This window comes from Opisthorchis viverrini (assembly GCF_000715545.1).
Source record: "Opisthorchis viverrini unplaced genomic scaffold opera_v5_245, whole genome shotgun sequence".
Classification (NCBI taxonomy): domain Eukaryota; kingdom Metazoa; phylum Platyhelminthes; class Trematoda; order Opisthorchiida; family Opisthorchiidae; genus Opisthorchis; species Opisthorchis viverrini.
This window is the reverse complement of record NW_008751904.1, coordinates 331,506-349,512: the sequence shown is the minus strand read 5'-3', so window position 1 is coordinate 349,512 and position 18,007 is coordinate 331,506. Positions and strand designations below refer to the sequence as shown.

The 18,007-nt window shown below is 47.4% G+C and overlaps 1 protein-coding gene across 1 annotated transcript in view; it reads left to right on the top strand.

Annotated features, from left to right (window-relative positions):
• T265_08967 (hypothetical protein) overlaps window positions 1-16,250 on the top strand; it is a gene marked incomplete at both ends in the record, with an annotated part of 26,019 nt that extends 9,769 nt beyond the window's left edge. The window contains 9 exons of the mRNA XM_009174914.1: window positions 4,809-4,898; window positions 4,939-5,087; window positions 5,189-5,387; window positions 6,263-6,397; window positions 7,606-7,783; window positions 9,878-10,028; window positions 11,175-11,383; window positions 11,467-11,576; window positions 16,031-16,250. Of these exons, the coding sequence (XP_009173178.1) occupies window positions 4,809-4,898; window positions 4,939-5,087; window positions 5,189-5,387; window positions 6,263-6,397; window positions 7,606-7,783; window positions 9,878-10,028; window positions 11,175-11,383; window positions 11,467-11,576; window positions 16,031-16,132 (1,323 nt within the window). The remainder of the gene's footprint in view (window positions 1-4,808; window positions 4,899-4,938; window positions 5,088-5,188; window positions 5,388-6,262; window positions 6,398-7,605; window positions 7,784-9,877; window positions 10,029-11,174; window positions 11,384-11,466; window positions 11,577-16,030) is intronic.
• Window positions 16,251-18,007: the final 1,757 nt, after the last annotated feature.

Sequence of the window (18,007 nt, the reverse complement as noted above, 5' to 3'; positions counted from 1 at the left end):
AGTTGAAAAGGAATGGAGAGAGTGGGCATCCCTGACGGACACCGCTTTGTGTACGGAAGCTTTTGGAGAGCTCTCCGTACACTCTCACACGTCCGGAAGTCTGAGAATACAAAGAACGTATTATGTTTACAAACTTCCGGGGCATTCCTTGGTGGGCAAGCGTCTCAAGAAGAACAGGCCGATCAACCGAGTCGAATGCGCCTCGGAAATCCAGGAATACTTGAAAAACAGGTACTTTCCGTTGTCCGTGCGTCTCATGTCTAACACAAGACGACCATCTGACGGCCTAAGCAGCCTCAAGCCTACCCACCTGTGCATTCATACCACTAGCAATCACAAAGATATCTGAGTGTTTGTCCCGTTGTAAAAGAGCCTCTGGCCGATTCCGAGCCACAGTCGGTTGGGGCGTAAGCAGACAACAAACAGGAAGCGACGGGCCTTGCTTTTTCGAGATTCGTTCGCAAACTTTGCCGAACGAGCCGTGCAGAATCGACTATCAGCGGGTATCAAATCCAGTAGAGATGCTCTCGCTCGATGGCTCAACACACTACTAACACTGGCGTGCCAAGTTGCAGTAGCCTCCTCGTCACCAGATGTGCACAGAGAGGATTTGAAAGCGGACCTCGAGGTGTTTTTGGTTTTTTAGTGAAGTCGCACGAACAGAAGCTGCAGCTGAGCGTGACGCTTAGCGAACAAAGCGGTTAATCCTGGTGCTGGGACCCGTGGAGAAAGTATTCATGTTGTGGTGCGATAAGGCAGAAGAAATAAAACTTGAAAGTGTAAGAATGGGGGAGCCTTTGGCAGATTCCGAGCCACAGTCGGTTGGGGCGTAAGCAGACAACAAACAGGAAGCGACGGGCCTTGCTTTTTCGAGATTCGTTCGCAAACTTTGCCGAACGAGCCGTGCAGAATCGACTATCAGCGGGTATCAAATCCAGTAGAGATGCTCTCGCTCGATGGCTCAACACACTACTAACACTGGCGTGCCAAGTTGCAGTAGCCTCCGCGTCACCAGAGATGCACAGATAGGATTTGAAAGCGGACCTCGAGGTGTTTTTGGTTGTTAGTGAGGTCGCACGAGCAGAAGCTACAGCTGAGCGTGACGCCTGGCGAACAAAGCGGTTAATCCTGGTGCTGGAACCTGTGGAGAAAGTATTCATGTTGTGGTGCGATAGGGCAGAAGAGATGAAATTCTAAAGTGTTAGAATGGAGGCATAAGCGGTGGCATGTTTCCGTTTCAGAAACCCGGCATACGTCAATTTTAAGGGAGTATAAGGTTTGGACTACCAGTCAGACATGGGGTATGAACGTTGAAAGCTCCTATGTAGAAACGACTTCGTGGATTGAGATGAGTGTATGAAGCATATGTCTCAGGTAATTGACAATCAAGCCATCTAGCAAGCTTTGTTTTTAGGATAAGGAGTGATTAGGGAGAGACATTGGTGGACAGAAAGCTGTTTGGGCAATGGATACCTTCCGGTTACCCAGGCCGGAAAATCGAAATTGTTCAGCTGTAACATCCTTTCGGTGCCTAAATACCATTCCACCAGAAGGATGCATGAAGACTGAGATACTGCCAGGTTGCTCAAGCCTAGACAGGTGAATTCGAGAGGCAGGGGTCGTGTTCAGACCACGGACCTTCTGGTCAGTAAATTGGCGCTCCAACCACTGAGCCATCTCGCAACCCCATCACGAGGAGACTGGACCTTACCATGGTGTGATGGTTTGCGCAACGTCTGTGAAGGAATCTTACAAGCAGGAAGTAGATCACTGTCTGGTTGTCGTGTCCTCTTACGCTTTAAGCCACTGTAGTTCTTATACCATCAAAGACGAGTTTTAAGACGCATAGAATGCCCTGTTACAACGGACTCAAAGTTTATATGCCGTTGTTGCCGGAGATCCGAATGCACAGGAGAGTATCGGCGATCCTAAGGCTCAGTTTGGTGCTCCAGTTGGATTGGATTCGGTACGTACTGATAACGGCGAAGGAATGCTCCAGCTACATGCAGTCCGCAGACTATTTTTATGCAGCCCCAACTTTCAAAATAACCGAAGTCGTTTGCTCGCATGGTATTCGTGAACAGCTCGCCAGCCACTAGCCCTAACTGATCACATTGCCATCAGTTACCGATGTCGCGACTCACTGTCTGATCGCCAATTGTTTCGGAACACATTTATGCATTCGGACCAGGCGTTCGTACGGATTTGCTTCTCCCTTCATATCCCATGGCGGCGTAAGAATCCATAAAAGTCGCTCACAACTGGAAGATTCCGCGGTTCGACGGGTTTATCAAAATCATCTTCTGGAGTCTTCGAGCTGTTCCATCGTCGAATTTAAATCCGTGCTGAAGCAAGTTCGCCACCCCTTTACACAGTGCCGGGATTGCTTGTTGCACGGCGCTATAAGACCCGCTCAAGCACTGGGTATCAGACAGAATAGTGGCACTGTTTGAATTTCCGAGGAATGTTCCCAGACGTCCAGAACATAATTTGGCCCGATGAATCATCAGACATCAAGTGAAAGTGAGCATACACCTTGTAGACACAGAAGGTTAAGAAGATGCAAGAGGCCCGGAAAGCCGGTAATGTCCGAAGATTATTTCAGTTGATCCGTGCGACTGGCCCCCATAAACCTCTGTGAGCGAAGCCATCAAGGATCAAAGTTGCGCGGCCGATGGATGGAGCACTTTGAATAACAATGCCTATAGCCACCTGCTGTCACGTGTACAGGCCATATATGTTTCCTATAGTGGACGCGTACAAGTCTGCCGCAAGCTCTCCCCTGAGTTCTGCACATCCGCTGATATCAACTAAGAGTGTCCCCTGTCGACCTTCCTCTCTGGTTTCGTAACCAATGTGATGCTAGAATCTTCTTTACCTGCCTCAAGGATCGAAATGCTCCTGGGGCTTCCGCTCAGAGACATTGAGTACGCCGAAGATATTGCTCCTGTTGTAGCAGTTTTTTAAATGCAAACGATTTCAAATAACCTTAAGAATTTTCTTGCACAGTTCGCTATGCGCTTTGCACCTGTATGGTGTAACTGCAAGGTTGTGTGGTATCAAATTCGAGAGTCGGTCTTGCAGGAGAAACAACCGGTGTAATTGGTAAGTTCGTCTATCTGAACAGTTACATAAGTCCCGGCTGACAGGTGGAGGACGATTCCACTTCCCGAATTGTGAAGGCCAGGGCACCCTTTGCAAACATCCGATATCTGTACCACCGACGTGACAGCCTTTCTGTACAATGCCCTGGTCTGACCTGTCCTACTGTGTGAATCAGAGACGTGTGCGCTGTTTGTGAAAGATCTTCAGAGAGTCTGTGTTTGACCATCAGTGCCTCTGGAGCATTGCGTGGTTCCGGTGGGAACACGCTGATAGTCGATTGCCGTACCTGGGCAGTATGTGCCCATGAGGCCGACTATTACCGTCTAAGGAAGTAGTCGTTTGCACGTAAGTGGTAAGCACTTGGTCACGATGGCAACGTCTGACAGAGAAGCTGCAGGCTCATCAAATACGTGTGTTCATCGCCAGCACAGTAATGAACAATAAACAGGCACTTGGCATCAACTTGCCACCAATACAGTCCTAGGTCAAGGTAGTTCAGCGGTTAAGGCCCGAAGTTACGGACAAGAAGGCCTATGGCTCAAACCGACTTTTCAACTACTTCTGTTTAAGCATGGTAACCTAGCAGTACCTCAACCTTCGTACATTCGAGTTGTGCGGCAGCACCGCACCAAAAGATTGCCGCAGCCAAGCCACGCCATCCTGTTTTGTATGGGTGGTCCGACTGACCGACAAAAATGTACGCACCCTTAAAGCCAAAAAACACCAGGTCCGTGGATCATTTGTGCATATGGTGCTGCCCTATCTTCAAGCGGGATGTGAAATAACGATCCCCGTGGCATCTGTACGGCTGAAATCCCATCTACTGCTCGTGGACTGATATGTCGCTTGCTGCCAAGAGTCAGTTACAACAGAATCCTTGTTACGACGGGAGTCAGACTGGTGCTTCTATGGTTACTACATTCATTGGGAGTTTCGTTTTGCAGATGAGCATTGCTATCCTCACCGTGTTTGGCCGTGTAGTGACTAACCGATACCGCATTTCCAACATCACTTAACTCTTGGGTCTAATCGACTACTATTTCTGGGGAGACTCAGCTAGCCAGATCGCTCGATTTTCGCTTTACCGATTTATCTGCTAGTTTTTAAGGATGTCATCATGTGAAAACGGAACACTTACACCACGTATCAGCTTAAGATATACTGTATTGTAGGGAGAACTCTGGAGTGACTATCTGATGGTTGTATACATCAGAAATAAAATCCTTGAGGTATACAGCTGGCAGTTTCCTCTGTTGTTGCATTCATAAGTGGTTATTTCGATCACAACTGTTTCTTCACAGGTAAAAGACTTGTTTAAAAGATTGTTCAACTGTAGCTCCCTTTCGGCGGCTAACTACCATGCTACCCGAAGGAAGCACGAGGGCTGGGATACCGTCAGGTTGCCCAAGCCTGGACAGAAGTCAGGTTTATACCACGGACCTTCAAGTCGGTAAAGTCGCGCTCTCACCACAGCCATCTCGCCCCCGACTAGTTTGAATCTGATTAAAGCGTATTCAACTGTTCGGAGTGTATAGTCTTTTTGGCACTGAATATGTTTTCTTTCTACTGGTGTGCTATCTCTCTGTGTGTTTAGGTACTGCGCAGCTGGTCGTTAAGTTGTGCGGCGCCTCCCTATCAACGAACCCAGCGCCGACGGCGACAAAGGTATCGTTGATTTCATTCACAACACTCATCCAGTGTAGACTACTTACGGCCCTCTGTCTGATGAGGACCGCATATTCACTAACCTGTACGGACGCCATGACTGGCATCTTAAAGGATCCATGCAACGGGTAGGGCTCTTGCCCATTTTCCCTTCAACTATCTGTACAGGGACACTGGTATAAAACCAAAGAGATTCTACTGAAGGGACCAGATTGGATCATTGGAGAGGTGAAGAAGTCTGGCCTACGTGGACGTGGTGGTGCAGGTTTCCCTTCTGGAATGAAGTGGAGTTTTATGAATAAACCAAGCGATGGGAGGTGAGTTTGCCCTTTCATTGCTTGTGAACCCCATAGAACTTTACTTTAAACCCAGTTTAATTTTGTCGTACTCTTGGTTTCTTCTGTTTTGATATGAAAAGACCGAAATATCTGGTTGTGAATGCGGATGAGGGCGAACCGGGTACCTGTAAAGACCGTGAGATTATGCGCCACGATCCCCACACCCTCGTAGAAGGCTGTCTTATCGCTGGTCGAGCGATGGGTGCGTGTGCAGCCTACATTTATATTCGCGGTGAATTTTACAACGAAGCCTCGAATTTGCAATTGGCTATCCGCGAGGTGAGTTGATGTTTTCGTTTTTCCCACCAAGGTATGTATTTTAATTTGCTTGTTTTTTGTAATGTACTACTCATAAGGTTGCTGAAAATCCATCGACAGCCCACGACCGGTTTCGCTCTTCTTGGGGCTCATCAGGTAGGCGCAGTCCCCGGGTTTCCGTCAACCTTATGTTCTACTTGAAACCAGATTGCACGAAATTAGCGAATATACACTCATCTGCAAACTAATTTGGTTCTTTCGAGAGACTCACCTGGAACCCAGCTGAATCTCTTGTTTGTGATGTTTCCAGGCAACTGAATGTGCTGCACCACCTGCCTCATGTTTCAGTCGCTACGATATTTGAAATATCGCGATACATGTATATCTTTGTAATGTACTACTCATAAGGTTGCTTAAAATCCATCGACAGCCCACGACCGGTTTCGCCCTTCTTGGGGTTCATCAGGTAGGCGCAGTCCCGTTCTCAACAGTCCATTAGTCCATTTCGTTGAAGTGTCACGGGCGCCTGAGAAAGTGCAGATGATAGGACGTGGTTTCTGACTGTCCTCGCGTTAATTACGCGTTGTCTGACAACTGTGTAGGTAAAAAGTGTCCATTGTGACTTTACTAATCTGACCAATCAATGACTGCTAAACTAATAAAGACGCGCCCGTCGGGGAGCTCAAACCGGGTTGCCCATACGTAAGTTCACCGAGTTCTCCGCTTGAAGGAAGCTGGAACTTTCAGTAGACGGTTTGTTGCTGGTGTGATTGGCTTCCATGAGCCCCCACAGCTGTTGCAAACTCGTGTGCCGTAGTCGTCAGTTCATTGCCAAATCGAGGCGTGAGCTAGCACTTCTAAGTCACCAATCATCCCTCCATCTTCCCATCACCTAGGCTTATGACGCGGGTTATTTGGGGAAAAACGCCTGTGGTTCGGGCTACGATTTCGACGTATACGTTCACCGTGGCGCTGGCGCGTATATTTGCGGGGAAGAGACGGCATTGATCGAGTCGATTGAGGGAAAACAGGTATGTTTCCTTATCCCATTTGTTACCGCCAATTCTTCGTAACTTTTTTTTACGTAATGTGAACACATGTGAAGGTTTCCTTTGCTAGAAGGGCATTTTTTGAAAAAAGGTAACGTTTCAGTTGTGTCACACTCGTTTTTACAGGGGCGAGATGGCTCAAGTGGTTAGAGTGCTAATTTACTGACAGAAGGTCCGTGGTTCGAATCCGACCTCTGCCTCTCGACTTCCCCTGTCTAGGCTTGGGCAACCTGGCAGTATGCCAGCCCTCATGCTTTCTTCGGGCAGCATGGCAGCTAGGTACCGGAGGGGTGTTACACCTGAGAGATTTTTTTCGTTCATTACCCCCAGCAAACAATGTCCTATGGGATCTCCCGCTACAATGTTTTTTCTAGGGTCATCGCAGGTTTGTGTGGAGGTTTCAAATCGCTTTCATTCTGCCTTATCGGAGTGTGTTTGAACCAATGAGCCAAGCAGCACACATTAACTGTCTGTGGGTTTCCTTACGAACAGTCTTGTTCGAAAAAACCGGTTTCTTACATTCGGCTATCAGTCAGTACCAAGGAAATGATCCTTCGAGTGGTTAGGTCATCCGGTTTCACTCGACTGAGCTCGAGTGGTTAAGGGGTGAACTTACTGACCGGTAGGTCCGCAGTCCAAACCCAACCCCAACACGTCAACTGCTCCTGCCTAAGCTTGAGAAACCTGGTATGACATGGTATGGCATGGCACAGGCGGGGTGCTACAACTGAACGGTTATTTTTCTGTTACTGTTATTTGTCTCTCCAGAGGACGAACTGAGTGCTAACCGAGCCAGACGAACAACGGTAATTGTTTCAGTATCCTGAGAGTGTATTACAACAGTTGAACACTTTTAAGTCATCCCTCCAGTAAGCCAAAGCTATGACAGTTAGACCCTCCCCCTTCAGAAGCACACATTTTAGCGGAGGCTACTGCACTGAACTATCGAACTAGCTGCCCCGTAAAACTTCTTCCCTTTGTTTCATTGTCTGTTTCATCTCAGTCCCGTAGGGGTCCATGATTGTAGCTGCACTCCTCGTCTGTTCCATGTATATGCAACCGTCTGTTCAGTTACCTCAACAGTCAGGGGAACGAACTTGCATTCTAGTAACGAGCCGACCATTGTTTCTCGATCGCTCGGCGTTCCGTTCCTTTACTTGTCTCCACTGTTTGGCCTTCTTCTTCTACAGGGCAAACCTCGCCTCAAACCGCCGTTTCCTGCCGATATTGGTCTTTTTGGTTGTCCCACGACGGTAACCAATGTGGAAACGGTAGCCGTATCGCCAACGATATGCCGTCGTGGTGGGGAATGGTTCGCTAGTTTTGGTCGCGAGCGAAATCACGGGACAAAACTGTTCAACATTTCAGGTCACTGATGTCCCATCGTTGTGTCTATTTTTTCTTTCACCTAAATAGGCTTAGATACAGTTCTCTTAGCGTTCACTTTGTTAGTAGTATATGTTTTCTGGAGCAGTGTGGATAGTGCTCGATTAAATCTCTCGGATCCTAGTCAGGACTGTTGGAACACTGGAACTGGTGTGGTGTAAATTAAGTTGGTTCTCATTATCATCATCATTGTCAGCTGTAATAACCGCGTACTCGTCGTACTTCCTCGAAGGGCTCTTTTCGCACTACCACGTGAAGCGTGGAAGAGAGCCATAGGCGGTCAAACAGTGACTTGGCAGTGAAGTATGAAAGCCATTACCGGGAAACTCAGCTGCGCTGGTCACTACCGTCTTCCTGGATGGGGACCCCGAGACGGGCCACATCAATGGCTAGAGACATTGTCAGATATGCCCCAGTCGCGCCCTCAGTGGCGCTCGTGCATCCAAGCTATTGCCTTCAATGATAGCTCCTTCTCCCACTCCCCTTACACTTGACAGCCCACTGACAGTGCTGCATTTATGCACCAATTTATCAGCTCCCGCCTGTAATGCGCAGCTACCTACCCCTTCCAAGTCATCGGTGAACGAAACTGCGCCAGCTACAACTTGGTTCTAGAAGAGATCCCGTTGGATTGGAAGTTCACCTGGACTGAACGTAGGTGTTCTGGAATATAGGTAGGGTGTGCTGATTGGTTGTTGGTCTGTTCGCCGAGCTTGGCAGTTGGATTGCAAGCGTTTCATCAGCAATCGAGGTGATATCGTTAGTGCGGGGGTGAGTGGGCGATTTCCTCTTCTCCTGCCTGTGCTTGTATAGTTTCTAAACAGCTCCGAAGGCGGTCTTCGCGTAGTTTGATTGGACGCCTGTGAATCTGAGTTGGTTTCAATCTGTTGTGTCTGGTTGGTTCGTTGGGCCTATTCAATTTGATAGTTCTGTGTGTGGTTGTTGTGATTCGGTCGTTTTCTTCTTGCTTTGAGCTCTTGATTGGTTGACTCAGTGGTCTTTTTTTCGTAGTTTTCTTCCTTTGATGCCATTAGTTCGCTGGTTGTCGTTAGGTTTCTTGATTTCCCATGTAACCCAGAGTCTCGTGGCTGTGTAGTTCTTTTTCTCGTAACGGTTGTTTCGAGTGTAGAACGCCCGAAGATATTGACAGTGTTGTGGAATATAGGTAGATTGGGTGCGTTGATTGGTTGTTGGTATGTAGTAGTTTATGTTACGCTCAAAAGTGCGTCCTCCGCGTGCAATTCACTTCAACCATAAAGGTAACTACTCACAAAGTTGCTGAAAACTCTTCGACAGTTCACGACCGGTTTCGTCCTTCTTGGGGCTCATCAGGTAGGCGCAGTCCCCGAGTTCCCGTCAACCTTATGTTCTGCTTGAACCCAAATTGGACTGTTTTCGAGAAATACACTCATTTGCAAATCAATTTGGTTTTCACGAGAGACTCAACTGAATCATTCGTTTATTATATTCTGCAACTGAATGTGCTGCACACAGGCCGCCTCATGTTTCAGTTGGCACGACATTCCAGATATCGCAGCACATTCAGTTGTAGAATATCATAAACGAGAGATTCAGCTGAGTATCTCATGAAAACCAAATTGATTTGCAAGTGAGTGCATTTCTCACTTCAGCCATGTTTACTGCATTGTCTTGTGGACCATGATTAATGTGACGCTTGTTTGGTGCAGACACTTTCATGTATTCCCATCCCTCGCAGCTCTTTTCTACTCACCTTTACTGTTGCTGATTGTGGATTTCATCGTCACGCTTACTGTTTACCTACTAACAGATCCCTGCGAGCTCGAGGTGGCTTAGTGGTTAAGACGCGAAACTAGTGAGCGGTAGGTCCGTAGTTCGAACCCAACCTGGGCATCTCATGTGTTTTTTCTAGGCTTTGGCCACCCAGCAGAATCCCAGCCTTTGTTTGGCAGCTAGGCACTAGAGGAGCTATCCCTGCTGGGCTTTCACACGGCCGTGGTTGTAGGTCTACGTAGGTAGACTTTGTATTGTTCGGTCATCTGGACTGTCCAATTCACTTGTTTCATCGGCGCTTTGATGTTTCTTCTCCCCATGTAGGTCACGTGAACAATCCATGCACTGTGGAAGAGGAAATGTCTATTCCTCTGAAAGATCTCATCGAGCGGCATGCTGGTGGAGTTATTGGCGGATGGGACAATTTGTTGGCTGTGATCCCCGGTGGAAGTTCCGTTCCGCTTATCCCGAAAGAGTGAGATTTTTTTCCTTTTGGTTTTCTTGGTGTAGTTGTCCGTCAAACCTCTCGTGTGGCTACGGACAGCCATCAGAACCACGAACTGTGGCGTCCCGCGTTACGAAAGTCGAACACGATCTATTGGGAAATGTTTTAAGTTCACCGCTTCGTTCAGAGAATTTATACAAGACACAGTGCAACTTGAAACGAGAGTATGATGGATATTGTCGGATTTTTTCTGACCCTTGGTGCACTCGACTGGAAAGATCTCAAGGAATGGTCATCAGCCAATATCAGTTACGTTCATACTGTCACTTCTCTGGAGGGGAAACCGCTTAAACGCATCTGTTCAAACACCAATGTTACTTTCGATTGCATTACTGGCCTTACGAACTTGAGATAAGTCAATTCGTAAGTCGTGGCAGTTTAATACAGTGACTTTGGGGTACGTAACTCCCGAAGTGTCTTCCGTTATCCACGAATTAGTGTGACCTCTCGAGTGATGCTGAATGTCTCCTCCCCCTCCCCCCCCCGGTTTTATCTCTGAATGGGGTGGGGTTGGGGTTACATATACCTGTGTTCCAGAGGACCGTCTAGTTTGCATAGATCTTTTCACCCAGCCCTGAGCTGAGTGAAAGCGACCGACATACGGACGGTCCGGCAACGAGGTATGAAAACACTAACCAGTAAACTTAGTCGGGCCAACACCTACCGCTTTTCTGAATGGGTACTCCGGGACTCAGCTCATCAATATTTGGTGACATTGGTAGACGTGGCTCTATCACGCAGGCAGTGGCACTTGTTCACCAAAGCTGTCGCTTTCAATGCCCGGTTTGTCAAGTCAGCTGATTTTTCCACTACCCCCAATTCTTGGCTATATCTCCCACGTTCTTCCGTTTTCAAGTAGCAGCTGGAACGAAAGTACCTTTGGCACATGATTTACGGCGGATAAGCTGACTGGCTGATAGGAGACGTGCTCCAAAGCATATTGTTGAGTCTTGTAAATGAAGTCCCATCGGAACTGTTTGAATATTGAGAGGCAGAGAGCACCTAGATGCTTCTCTGGCCAAGCTGCTGGCGTTGAGGATCTGACCACAGTCACTTCATACTTTGTTTCTGATAGTCATCGATATCATCACACCCTTTTCCGCTGTTTCTTCTTAGCGTCTGTTCCACAGTCCTGATGGATTTTGACTCACTGATCGAGGCCAAATCTGGATTGGGCACCGCAGCCATTATCGTTATGAACAAGTCAGCTGACGTCGTTCGTTGCATTCATCGACTCATGCAGTTCTACGAACACGAGAGCTGTGGTCAGTGCACTCCGTGTCGTGAGGGCTGTCGGTGGTTGCGCCAGATCACGGGGCGTTTCGGTGAGTTCACTCTCCTCGATCAATACCTACGGATCACGTGCTCCTAGACCCCTTGAGTTATTGTTTGTCACTTTAAATTCCAGTGCAAGGCAAGGCGGACAAGCGAGAAATCGATATGCTGTGGGAAATATCGAAACAGATGGAAGGACATACCATTTGTGCTCTGGCTGACGGGGCGGCGTGGCCAGTTCAGGTAAGACATGGGCTCGCATGACCAGTCTTGGTCGTACTCAGCGCGTCACCTCTTGCTCAAATCGGCCTCTTTTTTTATGTATTCAATTCATAAACAGGTTGACGGGCCTTAATATGGTTCTGCTGCAAGTGTTGCCTGAAGTAACTTTTCAGATTGCAGTTACGCGTTTTTTGTGTCGTCAACTAATTTCGAAGTTTCCAATCCCGATTTTTATCTGCAAGGAGAGCCAATCTGGGCCGCAAAGTCGAAAAGCTTTAGCATGATGCTTGAATTGGTGTGTGGTAGCTCGAGATTGCTCAGTGGTTCGAGCGCGAATTTACTGACCGGAGGGTCTGTGGTTCGAACCCAACCTCTGCATCTCGACTGTTTCTGTCTAGACTTGGGCAACCTGGCAGTATCTCATCTCTCGTATTTCTTTCGGGCGGCATTCTAGCTAGGCCCCGTGACCACTATTTGGTAGGTGAACACCATATTAATTAGCTAATAACAGCTGATAAGTACTATTAATAACTCGCACTTGTGTAGCATACAAGGCCACATATCCACCAACTGTGCAGTTTATTTTACGTGATATGCTTCAGAATCGAGTCCATATCTGAACAGATTAACTGTAGGAACTCCCACTGATCAGGTCGGGTAGGCTTGTCTAGTCCTCAACCGGACCCACTGAAACTGGTTATGTTGCCTGTTGTTCAGAGGTGTTCTTGTTCATGATAGAGAAGAACAGGCAGGCAGGTAATGAGCAACAACAACAATAGTTATACTTTACACCGATTCTCAAAGGATCGGATTTACCTGCCCACACATTCCCTTGAACCTGTTTGGCTTACCATTTACTTTCCCAATGAAGTCGACAAACTAGGTCATGCTGCCCGCTCCTTTTGATTAATCGGTTGACAGTGCCTGCACCGTGTTACATTCGTTCCTACTATGCTACAAAACGGGTCAATAGGTTCGGATTAGTGTGTGCGAGCTCGGAGAAATATAGAACTAATATAGCCATTTTATGTGACGACTACTGATGGTGAAACCCATCAAAGACGGCTTGAATTTTTCCTACCGTTTGGTAAATTTTAACCTGAAGAATGGCCGCCTTCTCTCAGCAAGAGTTTCCCATTGATGAGTGGTTGGAAAGATTCTCACCAATTTATTATATTTTGCTGAGTTGGGGACCAGTTCCCTTCAGGGGGAGGGATATCACCATTGAAATACGTTTCAGGGGACCAACTGAAACCAACCTCTATTTGCACGGGGATAGCTGTAATCTGGACCTCTGGGCCCACTACGAACTCGTCCGTAGTGCTGAACGATCACGACCTCTCTCAACAGTCTCTAGAGGGCAAGATGGGTTAGTGGTTAGAGCGCGAATTTATTACCGGAAGGTTTCTCTCAGCAAGAGTTTCCCATTGATGAGTGGTTGGAAAGATTCTCACCAATTTATTATATTTTGCTGAGTTGGGGACCAGTTCCCTTCAGGGGGAGGGATATCACCATTGAAATACGTTTCAGGGGACCAACTGAAACCAACCTCTATTTGCACGGGGATAGCTGTAATCTGGACCTCTGGGCCCACTACGAACTCGTCCGTAGTGCTGAACGATCACGACCTCTCTCAACAGTCTCTAGAGGGCAAGATGGGTTAGTGGTTAGAGCGCGAATTTATTGACCGGAAGGTCCGTGGTTCGAACCCGACTTCCCACCTGGCCCTCGTGCTTCCTTCGGGTGGCATGACAGCTAGGCACCGAAAGGGTGTAAGAACTGAACTATCTCTCAACCCCCCGTAATGTCAGCTCGGTGCTCCTAGGTGCCCCTAGAAAGGTAACTTGTCCTTGAAGTTTTCATTGAACTAAGTGTTTCTTCAGAGTTCGGGGCGAGAATCCGTCCAAAACCAATATTCCGAGCACCATAGTGGTCATTTCCCTAAGTAAAGGGTAGTTAGAACCAGTGAAACTTTTTGTAGAACCAGAAATCGATGTGGTTTTATGTGTTACCGTCATCGCGTCTTCCCGAACGGCTAAAAGCTGTTAACGAGACTAAGATTACGCGGTTCGGTGAGCGTGTATGTGTTCGATAAGTCCGTATCGACGTTTACAGTCGAAAATTGAAGAAACGAACAAACAGAAACTGCACGCCCAATTGGTGCAGACAACCGGAAGCATTCAATAGCAGTCAGGTGATGAGAATGGTGTTTGCTCTTGGTTGGTCGATCGATGACCCGCTCAGTCGCTTCTGTGCATACGAAATTAGACTCTGTGGTCCGATACCAATTGATTCGCTCGAGTTCAAAGTCGACTACCGAGCTATTTGGGTCAACTGTTTGAGACCCGATTAACGATGACTTGGAATTTTGTTGTTGCCTCACTTCTGGATCTCGAATCGGAGAAATTTCAGACGATGACATTTGGTCCTGTGTGCCGAACGTCTGGTTACACGACGGACAGATGAATTGTCTTTGAGATTTGTATTGAGCACTGGCCAACTGAAAAACAAGAACGTCAGTTCAGTGGTGTTCATAGTTCCGAGCGACTGTCTCATCCGATGTGTAATGCACTCCGAACCGCTGTCGTTCTTCAAAATTAGCCCTGTATACATTGGCTTTTTGGTGATGGTAAGCTTTTGTCCGTCACTGGTATCGGATGCATGTGTTTTCTAACGAAGTCCGAAAGGCTCTGTGTTCCCTCCTAAAACTTCCGACAGCTGTAATTTTTAATATAGCATGTCACGTGGTCCTATTCGCTATACAGAGAACTAAGTCCAGTTTGTGTAGAATTTCAACGAAATTCTGAGGGCTCGTCCATGTAGATATTATTTGAATTGTTCGTTTCACTTTCTATTGGGATCCACGTCGTGAAGGTGAAAGCAGCTTGCCAACTTTTTGGCACCAACCGCGTCCCCCCAGACGGTGGTGAAGCGTTCGGAAGCTAATTTCGACCAACAGAGGTCTCCTGGCAGATCTCCATCTTGATGTCTATAAATTTCGTTATCGAACGTAAAATGCACGTTGAATTTGTTCAACAGTTGTATTTTTCCTGAGAAATATGTTTGGAATATTGAAGCCAATTTCAGCACCGCAGATGGAATCACATGACTAAGTTATGTTCTCCCCAGGGGAGCACATTTGTGAATTTCCCGGATTGAATCCGTAAATTAAGTGCGTAGGGTTGTTTGCATGCATGTTCGAATAGCGTAGTCAACCAATGGGCTACTGGGATGCAGTGCAAGGGTTCGTCATTTTCAGGTAAGGCTGCCCTGCTTATCCACTTTCGGGAGTCCATATAACCAAGGCATGAATGTCCTTGTAGGTTTCAAACGCTCATTGTCTGTCCGTCCTGCTTTCTTAATCGTTTCAGGTTATCAGACCTTCTGAGAAAGAGGGACCCTCAACAAAAGATATTGTATGCATGACTGACGTTCAAAAGTGATAGTACTTCAGAGTAAAACGGTCAGACAAAAGTTTCACTTTTTTATAGATTACCAATGCTCAGTACGAAGCTCAAAGACAATTCGTTGGTCTTCCACTCATCGCAGGTACTTCCGTCATTTGTCCCCGCGCACTCCGCACGCGGTTTGAGCTCAACCGGTTGAGCAGCTCAACCAGGTAGTTTCAATCTATAAGCCTCTGTATTGTCGGGACAAATACGGTGAACACACACCAGCTGAAACGTTGACTGTAAGGGATGACAGACAGTCGGATACAGACAAACGTTCAATGCCAACTGATTGGTAATGTGGTCTGAAGTCCGCATGAGCGTTCTGTGACTCAGATAGTAGACCAATTTTGCACTTCTGCGGCATTGTTAGACTCCTGGAGATAGTGTGAGTGACTTTTGGGACCTGCTCTTTCTCCGGTTGTAGTAACGGTATTTCTCTCAGCTTAGTTCTCAGTCTGAGCCTCCCAAGCTAGTGTTCACGTTAAAACAAAGGTGCACAAGGTATACCAACGCCCATAACGAAGTCAGGAACACTTGTACAGCGCTTCATATATATAGCTTAGGCGGCAATTACTTTCTGGAAATTCTGACGCGTTCTGGATGCGCCATTGGCAACCGGCATTCGGCCAATACTGAGTCATGATTGGCCGTTGGGTCCAGACTTTTGACCAATCAGAGCTCGCCTTGATGCTGGACCGGCAAGCGTCCGGAATTCTTGGCCAGTCTTGCGTGGGATGGACTTCTCGGCCGTAGCAGCACCTGAGTGCGAGCGGTAAAGAGGGATCCGTGTGGAGTTCCGCCTAACACCGGTATGTGACAAAGTTTACTTTTTTCCCCCTTTCCACTGGAAGTTGGTGGCTTCTCGCCTGGCGGTCTAGCGTACACTCACAAGAATGGAATAAATTACTCCCGACGCTTTTTGGTCTTGACCCTCCTCTTAAGAAATAATGCCTCCTATTTTTTGGTTTTGTGTGCTGAATCCACAACCTACCGAACTTTATTCGTTCTTCCACCATTTTTCAGGGTCTCATACGTCATTTCCGCCCGGAACTGGAAGCAAGGTTTGAAAAAGTCGGTCTAACTCTACCAGAGGAGCGACGAAAGCAAATCACCGGTGCACAATGATGTGCTACTCTTATATGGCGGTGTAGCTAACCCCTTTCCCCACTTGGTCTAGCATCATTCGGCCCCTTTTCTCTCAACAAACACTTTTCAGATGCCAAATACAAGTCGTGCAGTCCTACAGTCATTGGATTTTGTCCTCTTGTTGTTTGAAACACACTGGGTTTTCCTCACTGACCTCACTTAAATATGGCTGTTTTACCGATAGAGGCCGGCTGTATAAGGTACGACTGAGCGGTATACCGAATGATATACATGCATCAAATAGGTGGAGCATTTGGGCACAGCTGTTCATAGCAGAAGAGATGTTAGTCACCGGCTTCAGCGTCATGTCCCACATCGAATAGGGCTAGCTGACTCTTGTCGGTCGAATGTGTCACAGTGCGGAGGTAGCCCCGCGATTCTATTGACTACCCTATTTCGTCTGCTGCAGCTTAGCGTTCCATCAGCGTGAAACGAAGAGCTATTGATGGTCGAGGCTTTGAAGTTCGGTGGACAACCATTCGCGGCTTGGAGTGTTCTGAAATCGTGTCAACAGATTCCGTCGCTGCTTTTCCCAACGAGATCGAACCAGTTTCTCGGCATATACCGAGTTAGCTCCAGTTGAACTTTAATGTCCATAAGAGCATGCTGACGACCTGGGTGAGACCAAACTAAATGATGGATAATCAGTAGTCGGGGTTACACTTTAGTACTATGGAGTTGCAGACACCTCAAATGATAGCCAACAACTTGGGTTAGACTGCTACGTCAGCCAACTTTCCTGAAAAACTGGCTTGGTTAAACAACTCGTTTGATGGATCCTAAAGAGCGGTGGACCGTGTTCCCATCACGTAGAGACGGGAAATCGCGATTTATACATCTCCATGGCTCATTGGGCTATGGTGGGGAGTGTACGTCCGACACACACCAGGTGTCTCAATGGTTAGAGGTGTGACGGACAGTTTCCGGGTTGGAGGTCGGAACACGTTGCACCTTGCTTTAGAGAGTAGTACCCTGGCAGTTCCCGCCAAATACCGCTGCCTTTCAGACAGGCTTTTAATCAAGGACCATAATCATCCCGCCATCTAGGTCTAGCGCCCGCCTACAACCACTATTCCTACAATGGCACAGGTATTTTTCGGATGAACTGACCAAAGTCATCGCTCTGCACCTACACAGTATAAGGTTATGCTCTTGGATAGGTAGTCATCGAACACATCAATTAAGGAGAGGCACTCGAAATTGTGGGGCGTTCCATGTATGTTGGAAGTTGTATTAGTTCCGAATGTAGTGTGACAGATGAGGTCAATGCACGAATCTCTAGGGCTGCTAATTTTAGATATCTCTGGCGGTAAGCCGGCACATTCCTGAATGTCAAGGAGCATGTGTATCAGGCTACAATACGGATTTTTGTTGTAGGGCTGAGACATGGCCTAAGCTAGTACCGAGTCCCTTTTCCCATCCACTTTTCTTAGTGAAGCTTTCTGATAAATTGTGGCTGTACGGTCACGGGGCATCCCTGTTGAACACTGATATGCTGTCGGTATTGAAGATTCCTGCGTTGATTTTGTGTGGATGAGATCTCACCGAACGAGTGATTCCCATGTTCCTACTTGGAACAGCCTACCTTTGAATCGTGACTTGGTCCAGTATCACGCTCACAAACAGCGATCATTATGAAATTTCATGAGATAATATTCCTGATAAAATACAAATGGGGTTGATTAGAAGCCGTCTGATCGGCTCCCATGGATCTGGTGACAACCGCCACGATGTGAGATTCCGACACTCACTTCCCACAACGTTCTGACAGTTGAGTGCGATGATACATATCCATTTTAGCTGCACCTATTACCGCGACAGTGGCGCGGCCGGTCGAATTCGGTTAGCTCGTTA